The sequence below is a fragment of the Blennius ocellaris genome, assembly GCF_963422515.1.
Source record: "Blennius ocellaris genome assembly, chromosome: 10".
Lineage (NCBI taxonomy): Eukaryota > Metazoa > Chordata > Actinopteri > Blenniiformes > Blenniidae > Blennius > Blennius ocellaris.
The window spans coordinates 15,775,174-15,795,153 of record NC_137659.1 but is presented as its reverse complement, the minus strand read 5'-3'; the positions used below and the strand labels follow the sequence as shown (position 1 = coordinate 15,795,153).

General features: G+C 40.7%; 2 protein-coding genes across 5 annotated transcripts; one reads left to right on the top strand and one right to left on the bottom strand.

Annotated features, from left to right (window-relative positions):
* Nucleotides 1-3,905: 3,905 nt before the first annotated feature.
* Nucleotides 3,906-12,303, bottom strand: casq1a (calsequestrin 1a). The gene is made up of 11 exons (XM_080503503.1): nucleotides 11,889-12,303; nucleotides 8,856-8,949; nucleotides 8,567-8,667; nucleotides 8,322-8,433; nucleotides 7,729-7,802; nucleotides 6,572-6,702; nucleotides 6,116-6,161; nucleotides 5,906-5,960; nucleotides 5,677-5,777; nucleotides 5,496-5,570; nucleotides 3,906-4,945 (listed from the first exon to the last, which is right to left on the bottom strand). Exons 1-11 carry the CDS (start codon nucleotides 12,123-12,125, stop codon nucleotides 4,589-4,591), a joined length of 1,383 nt encoding a protein of 460 aa, XP_080359629.1. The 5' UTR covers nucleotides 12,126-12,303; the 3' UTR covers nucleotides 3,906-4,588.
* A 78-nt stretch (nucleotides 12,304-12,381) lies between these two features.
* Nucleotides 12,382-19,072, top strand: LOC308135488 (crystallin J1A-like). 4 transcript variants are annotated; one of them, XM_080503507.1, is made up of 10 exons: nucleotides 12,382-12,450; nucleotides 15,899-15,965; nucleotides 16,544-16,720; nucleotides 16,820-16,918; nucleotides 17,032-17,124; nucleotides 17,198-17,354; nucleotides 18,017-18,132; nucleotides 18,371-18,448; nucleotides 18,564-18,703; nucleotides 18,799-19,072. In XM_080503507.1, the coding sequence occupies exons 2-10, from the start codon at nucleotides 15,899-15,901 to the stop codon at nucleotides 18,895-18,897; spliced, it is 1,026 nt and encodes a 341-aa protein (XP_080359633.1). In that variant the 5' UTR covers nucleotides 12,382-12,450; the 3' UTR covers nucleotides 18,898-19,072. The 4 variants fall into 4 exon arrangements, with proteins under 4 accessions (XP_080359633.1, XP_080359634.1, XP_080359635.1 ...); XM_080503508.1 differs by having other exon boundaries at nucleotides 12,399-12,446; XM_080503509.1 differs by lacking the exon at nucleotides 12,382-12,450 and adding an exon at nucleotides 12,682-12,697.
* Nucleotides 19,073-19,980: the final 908 nt, after the last annotated feature.

Genomic DNA, 19,980 nt, shown 5'->3' with positions numbered 1-19,980 from the left:
GACGGACTGTACGCGGCACCCTGGGCGGTGCTGGCGCCGGCCTGTTCGGGCTCAGTCTTCACCTGCTTCTTCGAACCGCCACGCTCGGGAGAGTCCGGCTTAAGGGTCAACGGGCAAACAAAGTTAACCTCCCCCTCACACGTGCTCTGGTTTAGATTTGGCTGGACGACAAGAGTCTTCTGTTGGTCCGGTGAGGTTGGTTCAGGTTCACAATGCGACGTCTCCGTTTTGGGTTCTTTGGCTGCTGCAAAAGACGAAACACGTCTGTTCACCACTCTGCACACTGTTGTTTTTTCATCAGTTACTGTTTTACAGAAAATCTCACACTTGTAGATGTAGGGAGCTGATCTTTGCTCACGCTGAAGAATAATTCGAGGACGCTTCGAGACGATTGCAATTCATTTAGATGATTCACAGCTCAGACTGGTGATATGGTGAAAAATACTGTGAAAACTGGCCTTTTACATAAAAGTAACAATAACCGCCAGCAGAGAGAGTCGGGAAAAGATGCTAGACCTTTTTATGCGATACAGATGAGAGGTGAGTAACTATACAGTGAAATAATTACACTATCACTGACACAAAATAAATTAGTTTAAAATAAAGTGATGATAATTCCAAGTAACGTTTGGAGTCAGTTGTCTAGGAGGGTGCATGAAGCTAAAACCACTTGTCTTGAGGTGTCAAACAGAAAGGCCTGAGTGGTGAATGGTGTCAAAATCCACAGAGGTGTAACATTAGATTACACCAGATTAGATTACAAAATAATCTTGACGAAGCTCATTAAGAGCCCATAATGTAATTATTAGGACCTTCAACTCTACCCTCAAACCTATTTTAATATAATGCCAATAAGAATAACCAGATCATGCTGGTTAATACTGTTTGAGTCCTCTGAGCTGAGTTTTGTTCAGTCTGAAGACGTAAAATCTGCAAATGTTCTGTTTTCATGCCATTGTAGAGTCGAGCCTCCACCAGAATGCACAAAGACAGCAGACTTGTGATGACACAATATCTTTTTTGTAATGAGAAGATGAAATTAAAAAAATTACTCCTAAATAACCAGCTTCCTGCCAACTCCAAAAAATAAAAAAAAATAAAAACCCCAAACTGAAACAAAGGGTTCAGGTGATATGCAGCATCACACTGTTTGTCCTGGACTCCAATGTGAAAATCCCACAGTTTTAGTGTTAGAAGACTCACATACAGGACCTCTTGATTTGAGGCGTCCTGATTGCAAATCTAAAAAAAAAAAAAAAGCAACTTCTCCTCCACTATACATAGTCTTGTCCAAAATGGACTGCGTGTGATTGAGCTCTTACCGTGTAAAACAACTTCCGACTGAGCATCAATGTCAGGCTCCATTTCAAGGATCCTTAATTCTACCATATCCAGAGTCTCTGCCACGATCTGAAGAGAACAGGGAGGATTGGAACGTCGGCAGAGGCTTTTGGGGGGGAACAGATACCAACTGCAGTATAATAAAACCCCGACAGACCTGATCTATTGTGGGCAACCAGTGGGGGTCTGCATGCTCATTCACTTCAGTCAGCGACATTCCTGTTGGGCCAGCGTGTCCCTCCAGTGCAACTTGCCTGCAATCTTCCAAACAGGTCGCATCTGGGAGGAGGGAGAGTTCTGTGGGGGAATGGGGGAGGGTTTCAAGACAAGTCGTGCATGCATTCCTGAATACCCACCCACCCCCACAGTGCAAGGGTTAAATAGCCTCCACTAGTTGTTTAGTCAAATAAAGAATGCAAGACAGACCATCATGAATATCATGCATGAAATTAGTAGTGTAAAAAAACAAAACAAAAGTCACTAAACTTGTTGCATACGTCCATGCATCTTTATGGAGGGACAGACACACACTTAAGTATGAGTCCTGCAGCACAGCTGTGGACTCGATGAAGAAGAAGCTGCAGCGTTTCATGGCATAAACAACACAAACCTGGAAAGGCCACCAGCGGAAGCGTGTCTGCATCCACCTGCACGCCGATGCTCCGCCTGGTGTCCCCGGGCGACCCGCACGGCGTGTCGGAGCCTCCTGCCTCCGTGCGGCCTGCAGCCGCAGCCCCGGCCGAGGCGGCTTGGTATCTGCTCTCGAACAGTTTGGTCAACTCCACCGTGGCCACCTTCACCAGCTCCCCCAGCACCGACTCCACCTGAGCCTGGAGAGTCACGACGCCCGCCGACATGCTGGCCGCTCCCGGAACGAATACAAATGAGAAAATAAAAGTCACACCGACGGGAGAACTGTGGAGGCGCCACAATCTTTATTTACCAACTACAACCACATGGGTAGTGGATAGAGGAGGTGCGCATGCGCGGTGGAGCCACGCGAAGCCCTCTTCACGGGCGGGGTTTCGAGATGAGAAGCGCTGTGTAAAAACTCAAAATACAAACAAACTAACGAACGAAAACAACAACAACAACAACAAAAAACTCGTGTTACCACACTCATAAAAATACCTGGAAGTGGGCAGCTTAATCCAGAAGAATTTCTGAGAGCATAAAGCTTGGACATTTTCATCAAGCATAATCTCCACCAAAACAAAAGAAAAACACTGCAATTTAAAGTTAAAGCTAATCTTACCAGGCTGATTCACTCAGAATAAATGTGACTCCTGAAAAAAAATGAGTTTGACTGTTCTGAAGAATATTTCAAGGGTCAGTTTTACCCATAACTTTTCAATGTGACAAACGTGAACAATTGCATTTAGTTATACTAGTCATATCATCATATAATAATCATTGTCATATTTATCACAAGTTATTTGGGAAGTGTAAGACTCGCATATTAGGAGGGGTTAAGTGGCTGCTCTCCCAAACTGCTGCCTGGTCAGAAGATGCTCTCTGTGGTGTTTCTGTAGCATCAGTGAGCTAAACTGCTTCAACTCCTTCAGGACTTCCTCTGGGATCAGCTGGTTAATAATAATTTGATTACGATTTATATCACAGTTTTTACACATCGGATTAGGAAGAACTAGGAACAACCGAGGAAGTGAGTCACTTTCCCCATTAAGGTGTTGACAATAACAGCAAATGTTAAAGACATTTTAAAATGTGCCAATTATAGTGACACCATATCAGAAATGGACTCAATTACCAAAATAGAACCAATAAAACACCAAATATTCTTCTAGTTGTGAGTAACACGGCATTTAACAGTAAAAAAAAACAATCACAACCACAAGCTGTCTTTTATTTCTTTATTTGTTCATAATTATCACACATTTTAGAATTTATGTCTTTGTGGCTTTGAAGCTGCTTAATCAGCAATGGTCCGAATGGAAAAGGCTTGTAGTGACTAGGTTTAAATACAAGATAGGCTAGAACATTGGTTTTATGTTGCTCCCACAGTCACAAACACTGTTGATATGAGGTTGATTGGTGACCCTAACCCGAGTGAGTGTGTGTTACTGTTTGTCTCTCTGTTGCCTTGTGAGAGACTGCAACCTGCCAGGGTTTACCCTGCCTTCATAATCAACTGAGATTATCTCCCGCACCTCGTCGCCCCATTCTGGATGAAGTGGTAGAAGATGGAATTATCGGTGGAGGAGAAGACAGGATGTTTCACATAAAGCATCAATAAGATGACAGAGGGGTGATGTCTTATGTACGCAATATAGTAGATTAAGACTACTTTCAAGACTCTCATAGTAACACAACACTCCCCTTAAATGCAAAGCAAATAGCAAATTCAGGTGAATCTGTATAAAAGTCCTTGAGAGAGTCTCAGACAGAATAAAGAATGTGTGAACCTTTCAAACGAACTGAATCCCCTCAGTTCTGTATCCTTACTACATCTGTGAAAAAAAACATGATTTTGCTTTAGTAAAGTATTATAATGGTTATTTCACACATACACACATAAACATTCTGTAAAAACTATACACTAGTGGTTTTCTGTCCAAGCTGTTGTTTATTTAAGACTTTACAGTAAGTAAAATGTCTCTTTTTACAAAAATAGAATGTGGCTGTTGTCATAATTCATCGTTGTAGAAAATATTCATTTGATGTACAACACTTTCAGTGTACAGCATCACAATGCTTTTACAGAATAGGCTTTCGATGCCTAAAACCCATCAGATAAAGCCTGGTAGCACCCTTGGATCTGACCTCAGTCATTTCAGTACTGGAGAAAACAAAACAAAAAAACAGTGAACATTAAATAAGACACATTCATCAGCAACCAACTTCACAGATGGACTCAGACATAATGCATAAAACAATGCAACCCTCTAGTACATAGGAAAATAACATATTTAATATTATAAAAATCAATAGCAATAGATGGCAGGTTTTTTTGAAACAATTTCCTTTTTTATTGTACCAGACAGTGTTACATGTCAGAATATTTGTACAGTGGCATTTTAGAGAGTACTTTGTTACATGGAGGATTCTGGGGGAGAGGGACAGATGAGTAATGGAAAATCATTCCAGTGAGATGCAGAGAGAAGATGATGAAAAGATGAGATATCAAAATGAACTGATGAGTTCAACGTAATGTAGTTACAAAAGAGGATGACTTAATGTTGAGTTAATGATGTTGACTCTTGAAACTGCATTGGTCAGACTTAAAGATTTAATAATCATCATCGTCGTCGTCGTCGTCATCATCATCATCATCATCATCGTCGTCGTCGTCATCATCATCATCATCGTCGTCATCATCGTCGTCGTCATCATCGTCATCATCGTCATCATCGTCGTCGTCGTCGTCGTCGTCGTCATCATCATCATCATCATCATCATCGTCATCGTCGTCATCATCGTCATCATCATCATCGTCATCATCGTCATCGTCATCATCATCGTCGTCGTCATCATCATCATTATCAGGATCGATTTTGCCTGACAAGGCATCCTCAATCCAGTCCTCCAGTTCGTCTACAGAGGGCAGATCCTCGCCATCGTCCATGTCCATCCACACACTGTCACCCTGCACAACAAACAACACCGACAGGTCAACAACCCAGCCGAGGAATCTGTGAGATCGCCAGACCAAAACCAATGATTTTATGAGCATTAGGGGCGTTATGCAACATGTGGCCATGGTACTATACGATGTGGATACATGAGGTGCCATTTAAGTCATGGCCGAGAGACTGAATGACCTGCAGAGACCACAACTAACTAACTAACATAACTAACACAAGTGACCTCAAACCTAAAGCCTATGTAAGGAGCCAATGTATGGAGAAGACATGGGGCGGCAACACAGTGAGAATATCCTCAGTTCATGTCCCGGTTGGGATTAGGGACCTTCCTCTGTGGAATTGGTTTGTCTCCCTTCCTGAGGGATTGCCCAGAGGTGTGTATGATTGTTTTTGTCTCTGTATTTGGCAGGACAGGTGACCTATACGTAGTTGATCAATTTCCTCTCTACTTCCTAATACTTCTGCGGAGTGCTCCTGTTATCAACGTACAAGTGCAACGCAACATAAAAATGTGAGGTTATCTTTAGGAGAAGAACCAAAAATACGACTCACGTCATCAGCTTCAACGACACCAATCTGTGGGGAGGACAGGTCAATGCCGAAGGTCTTTTCCCAGTGTGGCAGGAGCTGCAATTAAAAAAAAAAGAAAAAGATTATTATCAAGAAGTTACTGTTTTCTGCTTGTTCATGGTCTGCACATTACACTGTTCCATGTTATGATTTATTGTTTTACCAGTGGGAAATCATCCGGGTCAATCCAGACAATGCTCAGGTCAGGGTTGTCCGTGTTGTCCTCAGCAACTTCTTTCAGGATCTCCAGGAACTCATAACCATCTGAGGAGGGGCCGAGAATATTACTTTCAAAGCCACACTGGGTTGTAGGGGTTCGTCTCGTAAGATACCAAAAATATCAGCGCTGATATGTGTGTACCGGTAGATTTATTTTGTATTGTTTCTTTTACCTGGATCAGACTCCTCTGCAAACGCAATAATGTGTTCACCATCAACATCGTCATCCTGTGGAAAGAACAGACACAACGGGAAAAACAAAGGTGTCAAGTTGCTGCAGTTAGCAGAGAAGTTACAAAGTGTTGTAATGTTGCAACTCAAGTGAATCCTCCTCATAGAAGACTAATTGCAACACATATTGGAGGAAGTTACATTGTTCTTACCCAGATCTCATACATGTTGTGGGGTTGCAGCTTCCTCAGAGTTGGTCTGAAGAAAGATAAATTAGTTAGACCTCATGTCAAGAAGGCCAAGGCCCACTTAAAAAAAAAAAAAAAAACATCAAGTGGAAAGTGCATATTAATCAAGTTTACACTACATCTGGTCTGTTGATGTGTATTTTCGGAGTCTGACAGCAATTTCCTAATGGAAAACTTACTTCATGACAAAACTGGTTGAATATGGGTGCGAAAAATAAGTAGACTTGTTTTTGTAATTTTTTTGAAAGAAACACTTTTCTCATACGAATTGTAAATGACCTCTCTTGACCCACCGGTAACATCTCTGCAGAACTCGAGGCTGCTGCGGCGGCGGCTCACACTTTGGAATCACTTCCATGATAAATGATGAGGACTGAACTTTGAACTTTAGCTTTGCTCGGGAGCACTAATGCGATCTACCTGTCGTTATCTTCAATGAAGTCCACCAGTTCTTCCTCAGTGTACGGTTTTCCGGGGATGACCACTGGGTCGTCCATGAAGGGCTCATAGAAGTCCACCTCATTAAGCTTCAGCTCCAGAGCTCTGGCGACCTGAAACACAACACCGACGCTTTTAAGAACTGCGGTCTGGCCACGTTTGTTGTTGACGTGCTTTTTTCTTGCTGTAATATTAAGCACAGAATTTATCTATTTATACGTAAGGCAAGACGGCATCAAGTATATTACTCCTGAAAGACAGTTGACCTGAATATCTTACATAACACTGTGTAAACTAATACAACAAGAAGAGGAGAGATTTGTTTTTCCTGTTTGAAGAATATCATTGCTTATCTGAAGTATAAATGCTTTTCAGTTGTTCTTCTATTTTGCAGATCATTGATATTTTATTAACAGTAATAAAACATGGCTTCTTCTCACAGCTGTAGAGATGTCATCAAATGAAAGTATCTTTTTAATACCAAAACAAACACAATCACACAATTTATTTGTTTGCATTTTCGAAATCAGCCCCTTTATGGTTTATTATAATAAACACGTGTAATATTGTTTTTTGAAAATTAAGGACATGAAGTGTTACAATTCCTCAAAGCAATGTATATTTGTAATTGGCACACATTTGGAAATTGTGTTTTTGGAGTGCCACAAGGCTGAATGCTGGGTCTTCTAAATTTTTTTTCATTTTCTTTATTTAAATATCTCCAGCAGCATAGGAATTCATAGTTTTTCACTTGATCATGAAATACAATTGTGGTGTGACCACAGAGTACTAAAATGGCACATAAAACGTTTCATCTAATCTCACAGAATAAAAAAAACCCACATATACATGTACAGTACAGTAATTCCCATGAGAACGTCATTTTTGTCCAATATGCTTTTGGCTCATTAATATGCAATATACGGCATACCGCTTTTAAGATAAATACTTTTCAATACTTTTTCACAGAAGACATTTTAAGTTTACTTTATGTGTCTGACAAGCTCACTTAGGATTTACACATGCACTATTTGTCAACACTCACCGATAGTTTACATAGAATGTGTTATTATTTTATTTGCACAGACAAATGCACTTGACCTGAAATAGACTTGAGTAGTAATCCCATAGTTACTCACTTTGGGGTTGAATGTGGCAAAGAATTTGATGTGAGGATGGAACTCTTCAGCAGCATCAGCAAAGGCCTCAAAATCTGAAATTTTACAGACATCCAAAAAGTTGTTTCAGTATATTTATAAATATCCATTGTCATAATATCATTTGGCCAATAATGCAATAAGTTATGACATTAAGAACAGGCATTCAAAAACAAATCAGCGAGTAATGTAATAATACACAAGCAGAACTGCATTTCTTAGAAATAAAAGTTTGTTTTCGTGCAATTTTTGTGCAATTTGCTCATCAGAAATAATGATTGTGGATGAGATCGTTATCACACTCATTCATCGAGGATGTACACTCTGTAAAACATATTGAACTATTTATTTTACATTATTAGCAAGTTATTTCACTATTGGCTTTATTCCATTAGTTGTTTGCTTGCAGGCCACTTAATAGAAGCAGTTAGTGAGAAATGCATAGATCTGATGTTACATTTACAAAGCTGTTCCATTTCCTTAAGAAGCGATCACCTAAAATTATGTTGTCAAGCAGCAAGAAGAAAAAAAAGCGATCAGAAAAGTTATCATGCCATCACAGTACAGATTCTTACGTTCTGACTTGTGACTCTTAAAGTAGCCCACCAGTTTGATGTCCTCTTCAATGTTCTCAAAGCCTTTGAGTTCCCTACTATTGTCGATGATTTCCACGGGGTCTTCAAGGACCTGGAGAAGAAGAGCCGAGGGACGACGCAGGAGACAGAGACAGTGAGGTACGTTTCATGAGGAAAACTTTGGAGGAACTGATTTCTTTTTTCTAAAATAAGGTAGGCCACTGGGATATTATATCCTCACGAACATCATAGATGAACTCCACAAGAGTGTCTGCTGCGAGCTCTCCATCATATTCAATGACTTCATCATCCGTGAAGATGAAGATGCTGTCGGATTCCTCAAGGCCTGGGTGAGAAGAACAGATGTACCTTGGTGTTTATTCTCTCGAGATTCAGCAGGGTTCTTTCTGATCATCCAACCTGACAATGCAACCTGAGAACAAGTCTTTTGAGATCATTGACATTGACTTTGCAGAGGCCGTGGTTGTGGCGAGTTAGGCGTTAGTCAGTCTCGTCCGGTTTATTTGTCCTTACCTAATTTCTTTGCAACTGCCTTGTCAAGCTTTGCATCAATGAGGCCAACTCCGACATCTTCATCATCAAACTCATCCAAGACCTGGGCTGCAAGCTGCATATCAGAATAAAGAGAAACAAAAAAAAAACATTGTCACATAGAGAAATACATAGTTTTGGTTTGTTTATTCCTGCATAGCGACATCGCAGCACATAATTGTGTAAGTCTAACTTATTTCACTGCCTCGAAACCTTTTTATTCAAACCTTTTCACAAAGTTCTGGGATCAGCGGCTTCATTACCATAAAAGCCTGCTTTTCAGAGCGCTGCTTGTGCACTTTCTAAATCCGTATGAAACATGAACCTTGTGACTGACAGTAAGTCCCACCAATGCATGCAAGACAACCCAGCAGTGGTGAAGAAGTGGTGTGAGAGCCGTCTTAGTGTGTTTGAAGGGTAAAAAGCACACACACACACACACACACACACACACACACACACACACACACACACACACACACACACACACACACACACACACACACACACACACACTGGGGCAGCTGCTTTTCCAGACTGGAGTGAGTCTAACCAGGCTGCTTGCTGTGCAGAGAGGCTTGAGCTTTTCTTTTCTTTTTTTGTTTCTAAACCTGAGTTGAGTTGCAGATTGGTGAAAGATAGAAAACAAGTTCAGAGTTAATTGCTTGACTGCAGCTAATTTGGGAAAAATGATTTAAACCTATGATGTGCATTTGAAATCACCCTTCTTTTCATCTTTGTAGCAGGCGGCACCCTTTTGGCATTTACAGTGGCTAAAATAAAATAAGGCTGCATAATACATGACAAGTCACTTCATTCATTTGTTTGCTATTTCTGAAATCCATTGCACTTCTGTTTTTACATATAAATTCAGTTGAAACATGTGAACTCAGAGAAGTTACTTATTAACAACACAAAATATAAATATCTTCGTTCATGATTCCATATGAAATAGTTGTCTATCTTGTTTTTCCTGCAACAAGTTGATTATTGTTACCCTGTATGCAAATAACGAAAAAAAGGAGATGGAGCAAAAACATTTGATAATCACTCAGTCAATGTATATCTATTTGTAAAGTTGTTTTTGCACCTTGGCATTCAGAATGTGTCTCTGCAGTCACAGGGATGATATCAATTCTGGAAGGTAACTAAACCCACTGAAATGCATGTAAAGTTAATCCAGGATCAGATTTCATAGTTTCCAATCTGCTTGTTTTTTCCCCAGCTATACAACATGTAAACTGCACAGCAGCACCTCGTTGGGGATGTTGAGTTGATTTCACAATGTACTTTATGGATACAATAATGTAGCAGATGGTGAAATGTGCTTTATTGAAGTGATAATGAAATGAGAGTTTTTACCTCACTGCATGCTTATGTAAATGGAAATTTGTGTCTTCACTAAAATGAAGTAGTGTATTTTAAGTTATTACATTGTATGTACACCGTATAATTCATAAGCTCAATTTAAGAGGAAAAAAACTTTTTGACAGCCATACAATCATCATGTCGTACATCATTTTGTCTGTCACTAACTGGACAGGGAGCCTTGGCCTCTGAAACCCTGTACCTTTTGCTACTGGCTGTTGCTAATATTAAGACCTCATTAAATGTAAATCATAATACATTCGTAAGAGGAAACACAAGCCTTGAGGGAGCTCAACACACCACAAAAGCAGCTTGGGATAAATATAGCGCCAAAAGCCACACCAGCCCAGGGACTATTTTGGAAAGGTGGCGGTGATGCTCGGCCGCTCCGGGATCCGCTGACAAGTACAGTACTGCAAGTGTCAATCAGAGCACGGCGCTGAGCCGGCACTACTGGAGCCAGGACCTCCAGCACTGGGCCGCAGCCCCGAGACGAGCCCCTTACGGAGACGCCACAGACTGTCGCGATGATGTGATATGCTCAGCAGAGCAACTTATCGCATGTCCTTCGCAACCTCACTCTTTGTCACTATTCGGTTAGATTATCTTCATCTATATTTCTCTTATTCTATCAGTGGCAAGACATGCTGGATCCAGAACTGGTTGCAAGATTTAGTTGTGGGTGCACCGTGTTAAAGCTTCCACCAGCATTTCTCACAGCTTTTAGTAATAATGCAACAGACATGTAGGGTTGCAGCCTTCATTTACATTCCACAGTCAAGCCAAATGTAAAAACAAAACCTGATTTGAGCTATGGGATCCAGTGCATACATTTTTGAAATAAGACAATTTTCTAAATTTCTTGCAATTTCTAAAAAAAAAAAAATTGGCTGGGAAGTCTGACTTGTGTTGAATTGTGACATGAACCTATATTACAAATGTCATTTGGCTGTTCTAACGAGCTGACACTAAACCTGCTAATTAAACCTTTCCTTTGAAAGATGGTGTGGGAATATCTGAAATTTGATAGACAGCAAATTCCCGCGCAACCGTAGAAGGTGATTGGTTCTCGCCTGGTGTCAGGACGAGCTGAAGAGTGATGTCATGCTTTTCTGCAGGAATGTGATTAAACTGCTGAGTATCCAGGATGACAGGTCTGGAGGCCTGTTAGGTGCATCAGCTCTCTCTCTCTCTCTCTCTCTCTCTCTCTCTCTCTCTCTCCCCCTCCCTCAGGTGGGCCACAGGCTTGTGACACATGTCTGAGACTTCATTCATCAGCGGTTCTGACTCTACTAAAGATATTTCCCACCTGGTAAAATGCCCCATATCAACTCCTCCTGCTTTAACGTACATTTAATCATTTCAAGCACACAGCATTTGTGCAAACACGTCAGTCAAGGGTTCAACCGACACAGCCATTACTGCAAATCACAATTTCTAACGAAGACATACGAAGCTACAAGCATCGGGTCCATCACAATATTTCTGTCTGCTTTTGATGGCAACTGCGGATTAAAATAAACTACCACGAGTACAGATCCCAGTAAAACTTCAATAGAAAGGTCATATTTCTGTAAGTTAGCTCTTACCATGAGAACCTCGCCCTATCTACAGCGTTTCCTCAGAAAGCTTGCCATCTTAACCTACCTCAAGTGCCAACTCCTCAATCTCAAACTGTCTCTGGGCGACGCGGCTGGATCCGGGATGGTCATGGTAGTACAAAACCATGACATCGTACTTCTTCATCACAGACTTATAGTTTTTGGCGCTGAGGTGGTGGACACGGTCCTTGCCATCATACTCCGGGAAGTCCAAGCTGTCCTTGCCCAGTGATAGCCCCGCAAAGGACAGCAAGACTGCCACAAGTACCCAGGTCCACTTCATGGCTCCTCTTTGCGATTAGTGAAGGTGTATTTACAGTTTCAGAAAGTAAAAGAAGGGGTGGTCGTAAAAAGAAGAAGAAAAAAAAAACTACTTTGAAAGTATGAAGAAGCCCTTCCAATCCGCGTCACCCAGAAGAGAGCAAGACCAACTCCTGCATCCACCTTATTAAAAACCCCACCAGTGCAACTGGCAGTGGGGCACAGGGTGCAAGAGGGGTTGGGCTAAGTTTGACATAGGTGTGAGTGTGTGTCTATGTGGGGTGTAATTGAGCATGGGAAAGAGGAGGCAGGGCCGGGCTGGTTGCTGGAGTGACAGCTTTGTGTAGGTGAGTTTGCGCGTGCACGCGTGTTTTGTGTGTGTGTGTGTGTGTGTGTGTATGTGTGTGTGTGTGTGTGCGTGTGTGCTTGAGCATATATGACAGACCTGTCAAAGTGGGTGGAGTGAGGGGGACGACAACCAACCTGCTCTCTGTCTCCAACATCCAGACACAGAGCATGGAGGGGCAGTGGTGGAGGCCGGGGAGGATGGGGCGCAGAATAAACAGATAAAAGGGAGATGATAGGGGCGTGCATGTGAGTGAGTGTTTTTCGCTTTTGCCAAATGAAGAGGACGACTGATACGATGGATTTAGTGGCGGCTGCAAATATGAAGCTCTCTTTTCCCATATTAAGTGAAGATGAAGGCTTGGATCCCAGCTAAAAATAATGGATGTAGGACAGAGAAGTACATATCAGGAGGTGGTGCTGGTGTCTAATTTGCTACTGCTGGCATCATCGTAGCTCGAGAATGTGGGGCCAGGTCACTCAGGGACATGGAGAGATAGAAAGAGAGAAGGAGAGAGAGAGAGAGAGAGAGAGAGAGAGAGAGAGAGAGAGAGAGAGAGAGAGAGAGAGAGAGAGAGAGAGAGAGAGAGAGAGAGAGAGAGAGGGTGGTGCACCTGCTTAGGATTGGGTGCATAGGTGTCACTTAGCCCTGACTCAAGAAGAAAGTGAAACATAGAGTTTTACAGGAGGGGGGCTGAGTGGCACTTTTTCTCTCAATCTTTTTGAGTCTGGACCTGATACGGACAGTACACGTGTGCTCCCTGCAATGTCTGCATGTATGCTTGAGCTGATCACATGTGATATTATTTTACAAATTGAAAGGGAAGATGTAAGCTATTAATAAATGCAGGCTATGTGGTCTCCTGCCCGCTCCCAGAGACACACCCCTGTTTCCTGTATCAGTACATGCAGGTCTGCAGAAATAAACCAGAAATATTCAGCCTGAGCAGAATGCTTAAAAGCCACATTCTGTCTGTACTGTGTGGTGAAGCTGCTGGAGCATCTCCGCTTTCTGTAATGTGCTGTATCCAGGAGTCAGACCACGTTCAGACTACAACATGTTTACAATAGCTTAAGGCAAAGGGTGTCAAATATACAGCCAAGAGGCAAAAACTTGTCCAGCCTAGGGTCAAGTTGGGAAGACGGTGCAGAGGGTTAGGATGGCAGACAATCAAAGTAAAGATAACACCTATTTTTGCACTGTTTCTGTACTATTATTACAACTCGGAGACGTATAGTGAAACTAAATAGCAAACGAGTTGGTGAAAACTCTCATGGCAAACATTGCATTGTAGGTAAACATAGAAGCAAGAAAATGTTCAGATTGCACTTTTTATAAAGGGAATTTCAGGTTGTTTATTCCTTTAAAAAATTTGTAAATGTGAGTATTTTGAGAAAAACACCCATATTGGGAACTATTGTCTGTTGTAATAAATCCATTGGAAGGAATATGGGCGAGTTGTCCATGTTGTACAGCTCGATAACGTATTGACATAAAAAACAAAACAAAAAAAAAACGTATTGAAGGTGAACAGTAACGTGTTGATAAGTTACTATAATAATTGATGCTGTGACTCAAAGAGGGGACTTTCGCCCACTAGTTTACCGTACTTGTAGTTCCGTCTATTTTCCAGCAGATGTTGCTCTCTGATCTGCATCAGCTGGTCGACTGAGAGCATTTATTTTGTGACGTCATATTGTCAGGTATTATCGCATCATTGATCATAATGAATCTATCTTAATGCCGATGCCCCGAAGCTGTTTTTAAAGCTTATTCTAGGCTAGATATTTTTTCATTTATCTCACGGTACAAAAATTCACAGTTGTCACTGTGTTGCTCACACACTAAATTGAGAAATTTTATATAAAAAAATGGCATAGTTATAAAAAAAACAACTAAAAATACTCATCGGGAAAGAATAGTGCAAGCACACAATATAAAATGCGCATTAAAGAACAATGCAAGTGCAGATAGACACATAATAAACACTGCGAATGCAAATATATGTACACATACGTGTCATGAAATACTGCAAATAACTAGTGCAACGTAAATGAATATTTCTACATATATTATCCACATATTAGAAAGGAAACAAATCCTGAGCGTATATATTTAGTTTTTTTAATTGTATGACCTGTACATTTGAGATATGTAACTGCCAACACCGGTCAATCTTTTTTTTAATTAAGAAAATGTGCATTATATTGTATTTCTTGAGTCTTTGTTGAAATTGCAGATCGCTGCACAGTATGTCCTGAGATCAAACGCAACAATGCTGAAATAACAACGTGACACGACGAGGTGGGGCGGGGTTATCTCTCCGGTGGGCGGGGACAAAGCTCCGGACGTTTCATAACGCCTCATTACATTGTGTATTTTTGTGAGTGCTAAGGTCGTGATTGTTCCTCGGTTTGAACAAGCTTCGGGCGGCCTCATCCTGCTCCGGCCTCGGAGGCGAAGGTCAGACTTTTCATGTCATATTCCGGCGAACGAGCTCGCGACTGCTCGCGAGACAGGTTCACAACCGACTTCCGCATCAAGTCGAGTCAAACAGCCTCGAAACAGACGGTCTGTAGTCACAGCTGGCAGAAGCATCGCCAATTAGCTCACGTTTCATTGCAGGCGAGCTCAGAGCGAATCATAAAGTTAATATTTGTTTATCAGCAGCGTGGTTTGACTCTGCGCTGAGTGTCACGTGATGGAGACAGGGATAAAAATCAAGCGCTTCTCTTTATGACGTCATGGCGCAACAGCTGACAACAATTCACCTTTCACATCAATAGGCTCATAAAGATTAAACATGTAATAAAATTATTCGATTTGATTAATAATTATGATTGAAAAGTGAGTCCTGGATTTTTTTGTTTTTTTTTGCTTTGGGGTTTTTTCTTTTTCTTTTCTGTGTTGTTTAATTTTCAGGCTGCATTCCATATAGTTCTTCAAGAACTGCCTTTTCTAATTATATATATATATATATATATATATATATAGGATTTATTCACTTCATTGTAAGTGCATGTTTCTTTGTTGCTTTTTAAAAAAAAAAAACCTTTGTGAAGATTGTATTACAAAATGTTTAAGTGATTTTGTTAATTAAAAAAAAACCAACGAAAAACATTGTCAATGGGCTTGATTCCAACACATTAAAATAAACTTGACGCTTATTTGTAAAATGTATGCAATGATTGACCTGAGTTACACCAAAGTACCCTTAAGAAGGTTATAGTCAGAAGCACAAAAGTTAAACCCACAACAGAACGCGAATAAAACACACACAACTTGTAGGGATGATGTGTGTTATGAGGAAGGAGGTTTCAGGAGACAAGATGATGATGAGCCACTATGCTAATGATCTTAACAGAGACATAACTTGGTAGAAAATATTGTGCTAATTGTGACATTTCTGGTTGTGCAATGCTCTAATAAGAATTTTCATGTGTTCACAGATGACTTCATCTCTGGCCAACAGAGCAATAGGAGCCATCGTAGGATCCGCTGTTGCAGATGCAGCAGGTCAGTTCAAGTTTTTGTCTCTTTGGTTTCATAGTTTATTTGAATGCACGCAGTAATTTAAAAAAGAAATGTATTTGCATACATTGTATATAATCTTAATAATGGTTCAATGTAATTCACATGGTCAATCATCAATCTTTTATTCAGATTTTTCCTGCCAGTTTCACAGTTAGGCGTTCCATTGTAAAAATAAATTCAACTTGAATATATATTATTCTTATTTTAATATTAATTGATTGAATTTTTATCCCCTGATCCTGATGGGGAAAAATAACTCACTGAGAAACAGAACTGCATCATTAGATGACTTCACATGACAATATTTAAAACTGTCAGAAACCTCAATATTGTGTAAAGATGTGACTGATTCAACCCACTAAAGCCCACTGAGCATTTGAAAGCACAACAAATATGAAAAATAAAAATCACATAATTTAATTGTGTTCTAACAACAGGAAAATCCCATCGACAATTGAAACTTTCTGCTTTTAATTTTTTATTATCATACAACGAAAAAGATGGAAAAATCTTCTGATGGAGGGATTAATTAGTGTCTTCTGTGGCTCGTCCTCTTGCAGCACAGCCTCTGCACTGGGTGTACGACCGCCAAAAGCTGAAGGCGATTCTGGATGAGGATCCAAACCCAGAGTTTCGTTCCGAGTCTGCAAACCCTTTCTACAGGAGGCAGACAGGCCAGCAGAGTTGCTATGGAGACCAGGCCTACGTCCTCCTGGAGTCCCTGTCTGAATGTGGAGGTATCGTCATCTTTCCGACGCGCAATGCAAGATATTGTGGTCGTGACAGGAACCACTTCAAGCTTTCCAGTTCAAATTGTGACTTTGTCTCCTACCAAGGGCTGAATGTAGAGGATCTGAAGCAGCGCATACTGAAGTTCTTTGGTCCGGGATCGGAGTACGACACGCCTGTCAACGACCCGTACCGACAGAAGGGAGGTCAGAAAGCTGTCCAGGAAATGTGGACCCTCTTTCACGTTTTGGACAAATACAAACACTTTCCTCACTTATTGTGGTTAAGCTGACGGACTCATTACTTGTGTAAACGCCAGGGCCCAGACCTCAGCTGCCGATTGACGGGCCGTGGAGACAAGGGAGTCTGAAGAGCTTTCTGAGGAATGTGGATGCGGGGAAAGAGGAGACGGGTAAAGCTCCGTCACTGCCCACTTGAAGAGGTGCAGATTGTGAATTTGACGTGATCGATGTGTCTGCTTGCAGGCTGTGAGACTGACTGTCAGATTGATGGAATCGCCAAAATGGCGCCTGTCGTGGCTTTTTACGCCGGGCAGCCAGACATGCTGGAAAAAGTGGAACTGGCCACCCGGGTCACCCAGAATAACGACGAATGTGTGGCAGAGACTCTGGCTGCAGCGAGGTCGGCATACCTGCTTCCTGTATCATCCAACGGTTTCTATTTACTGTGCTTGTGATAAAAAAAAAAATCCGGTTTATCACAACTAACAAAGCCAACAGGTACCGCTGAAGGTTAGATCTGGTCATTCGTATGAACACATAGATGCGATGACGTGATTAAACACGCCTCTTCTTTACACCCGTTTCTCATGACTAATGCTGAAATAAATTTGAATTAAACTTAAATTCTCCATAGCGAAGGGAAATTTCACTATTGGCATGCTCAATAGCTTACCAGTATTTGTTTTTTTCTGCTTAAAAAAAAGTTTTACATGTAGCATTTGCCTTTAAATATTCTTTTTTAATATTCAAATATAATATACGTATAGCCCTACCTTCTGTAGGTGTCATATGTCATTGACAAAATGAAAACGGCTTTACAAAACGTTTTTCATAAATGTTATTTGGATAATATCAGAGGCAGATGTTTGTCTGTTATTACAACCTTTGGCTGCAAAACTTTATTTCTCAGACTTTGAACCTGTAATCTAACAAGTCTTTGGATTTGAATATTAAATTCTGTACCATATGGGGAAATTATATTAAGGGAAAAAAAACAAACTACAGATGGATTGTTACAATGTATCAATATGTGAATAATGATTTTGGCTTGTTTTTTTATAGGTTCCTGGAGCATTTCATCCTGAATGGTCCAGACCCTAAAGCATTGGATGTCGTACTGAGTCAGCTGAATGACCCAAACAGAAAACAGCCCCAGGAACTGGACAAAGCAGTCATTGGTATGTGAGGCCTGCATTCTGCTGGATTCATGGGACTGAGTCCCATGATTAATGGGATCAGCTTTTGTGTTTTGTAAAAATCTCATGTACTGAATGATTTAGCTTCCATATTATCCTTATTCTGTGGTGTGAAAACAAAGTCAGGGGCACACTTTATGCCACACATTTATTTTAAATGTTGGTTGTTTTTTTTGTTTTTTTCTCTCACTGGAGCTTCTCTTTTTCTGGTTAACTTCAGGACACATCCATCAGGTGAAGGAGAATTTATCCAAGACTCCACAGCAACTGATTCCCGCCGTGTTTTCAAACACATGAGGTATCCTCACTCACATCTCACACTATAACTGTCACACATAACTCAGTTACTCAACCATCCCGTGAGCTTTGTTTTCCTCCTCTGCGACTCACGTTTGGCGCCGACGTCTCCGCAGGTTTGCCAGGTGCGTTCCAAGCAGCGCTGCATGGAGTCCTGTCGGCCGGCCAGTACGAGTCGGCCATCAGGGACAACATGAGCTGCGGCGGATGCACCTGCAGCAGAGGGTCCTTCATAGGAGCATGTCTTGGGGCTCAGGTGTGACCGTCGGCTCATCTGATATTATATCAAATGTTACTGCAGATTTGAATCTCTTTTGTTTTATGAAATGATTTTTTGTTTTACTCTCTCAGATTGGACTGGAAGGAATTCCAACTTCCTGGACATCTAAAACCCTGCGGTTCAACTCTGTGTTGGCGCATGCCAGGAAAATAAGTGAACACCTCCTGTAGCTGTGGGGCAGAATGCTCTAATGATCCAGAACTTCATGGAAAACTGTTGAGCTTTCACGGAGCAGTAAATGAAGGGTCCTGTCTAAACTTTTTGGTGGCAGGAGCCGGATGTGTTTGTCTCTGTTGAAGTTTGAAAGGTTGTTTCAGTTGTTTCTGCAATAAAAGTTATTAAAAACGGCACGATCGAGAACCATTGTTTGTATTTATTCTTTAAGTTGAACTCATGTTGACTGGATATCACAAAACTCAGCTGATTTTGGCGTCACCATGACATCTTGTTCAAACGGCGGTTCATCGCTGAAATAGCCGACACTTATTTGTCAGTCATATTTATCCTACCTTGGTTAATCCGTTTTCTTTTGAAGTTAAATGAGGCAACCTCTCCTTCCAAAATATTTACTTTTGTTAAATATTGTGTCACTGTTACGCTTGCTCGTCCAATTGCTCAAAAACCTACAATAGATCCATATTGGTATATGGTATATGCAAATAAAGCTAAATAAGCAGCTGAGAACACTGAACCACTCTAATTGTTTGATATTTCCAGCACTGGTTTTTTTCACAGTTCAGTCTGGAGGACTTTGCGGACTTGATTCTTAGTTTGGGAAATTAATGTATGAATTGTGAGGAATACAGAGTCACATTTCGGAATATATATATATCAATCAAAAAGGCAATGCTTAAGATAACTAACTAACATTTTGACCTAATTTTGATATTTAATTGTGGACATTTCATCTGTAATCTATCTGTCTGTCTCTTTCACATACATTTTGTAATACAGAAATGACAAAACATTCAATCCATTCCAGTGTTTTCTCGATTTGGAAGTATTTTAGGATTTGGAAGTGTTTTTTGAAGTTTGTAGTGTTTTGTATTTCCAGGCCACCATACAAATTAATCATGACGATATTTTTTTCAGTTAATTTTTGTCTTGATATATAATGTCTGTTTCAGGTATGCGTATTCGTAGACTAAAACTTTGACATATTCCAGTCTTAATAATATTATTATTATTAATAATAACAACAACAACAATAATAATAAAAATACATTATTAATTATAATAATAATAATAGTAGT

Coding starts and splice junctions, on each gene's coding strand:
- casq1a (XM_080503503.1), bottom strand. CDS start 12,125: ATGAAGTGGACCTGGGTACTTGTGGCAGTCTTGCTGTCCTTTGCGGGG. Junction 6,703..7,728: donor TTGCCACATTCAACCCCAAA/GTGAGTAACTAT, acceptor GTTGTGTTTCAG/GTCGCCAGAGCTCTGGAGCT. Junction 5,571..5,676: donor ACCCGGATGATTTCCCACTG/GTAAAACAATAA, acceptor TTTTAATTGCAG/CTCCTGCCACACTGGGAAAA.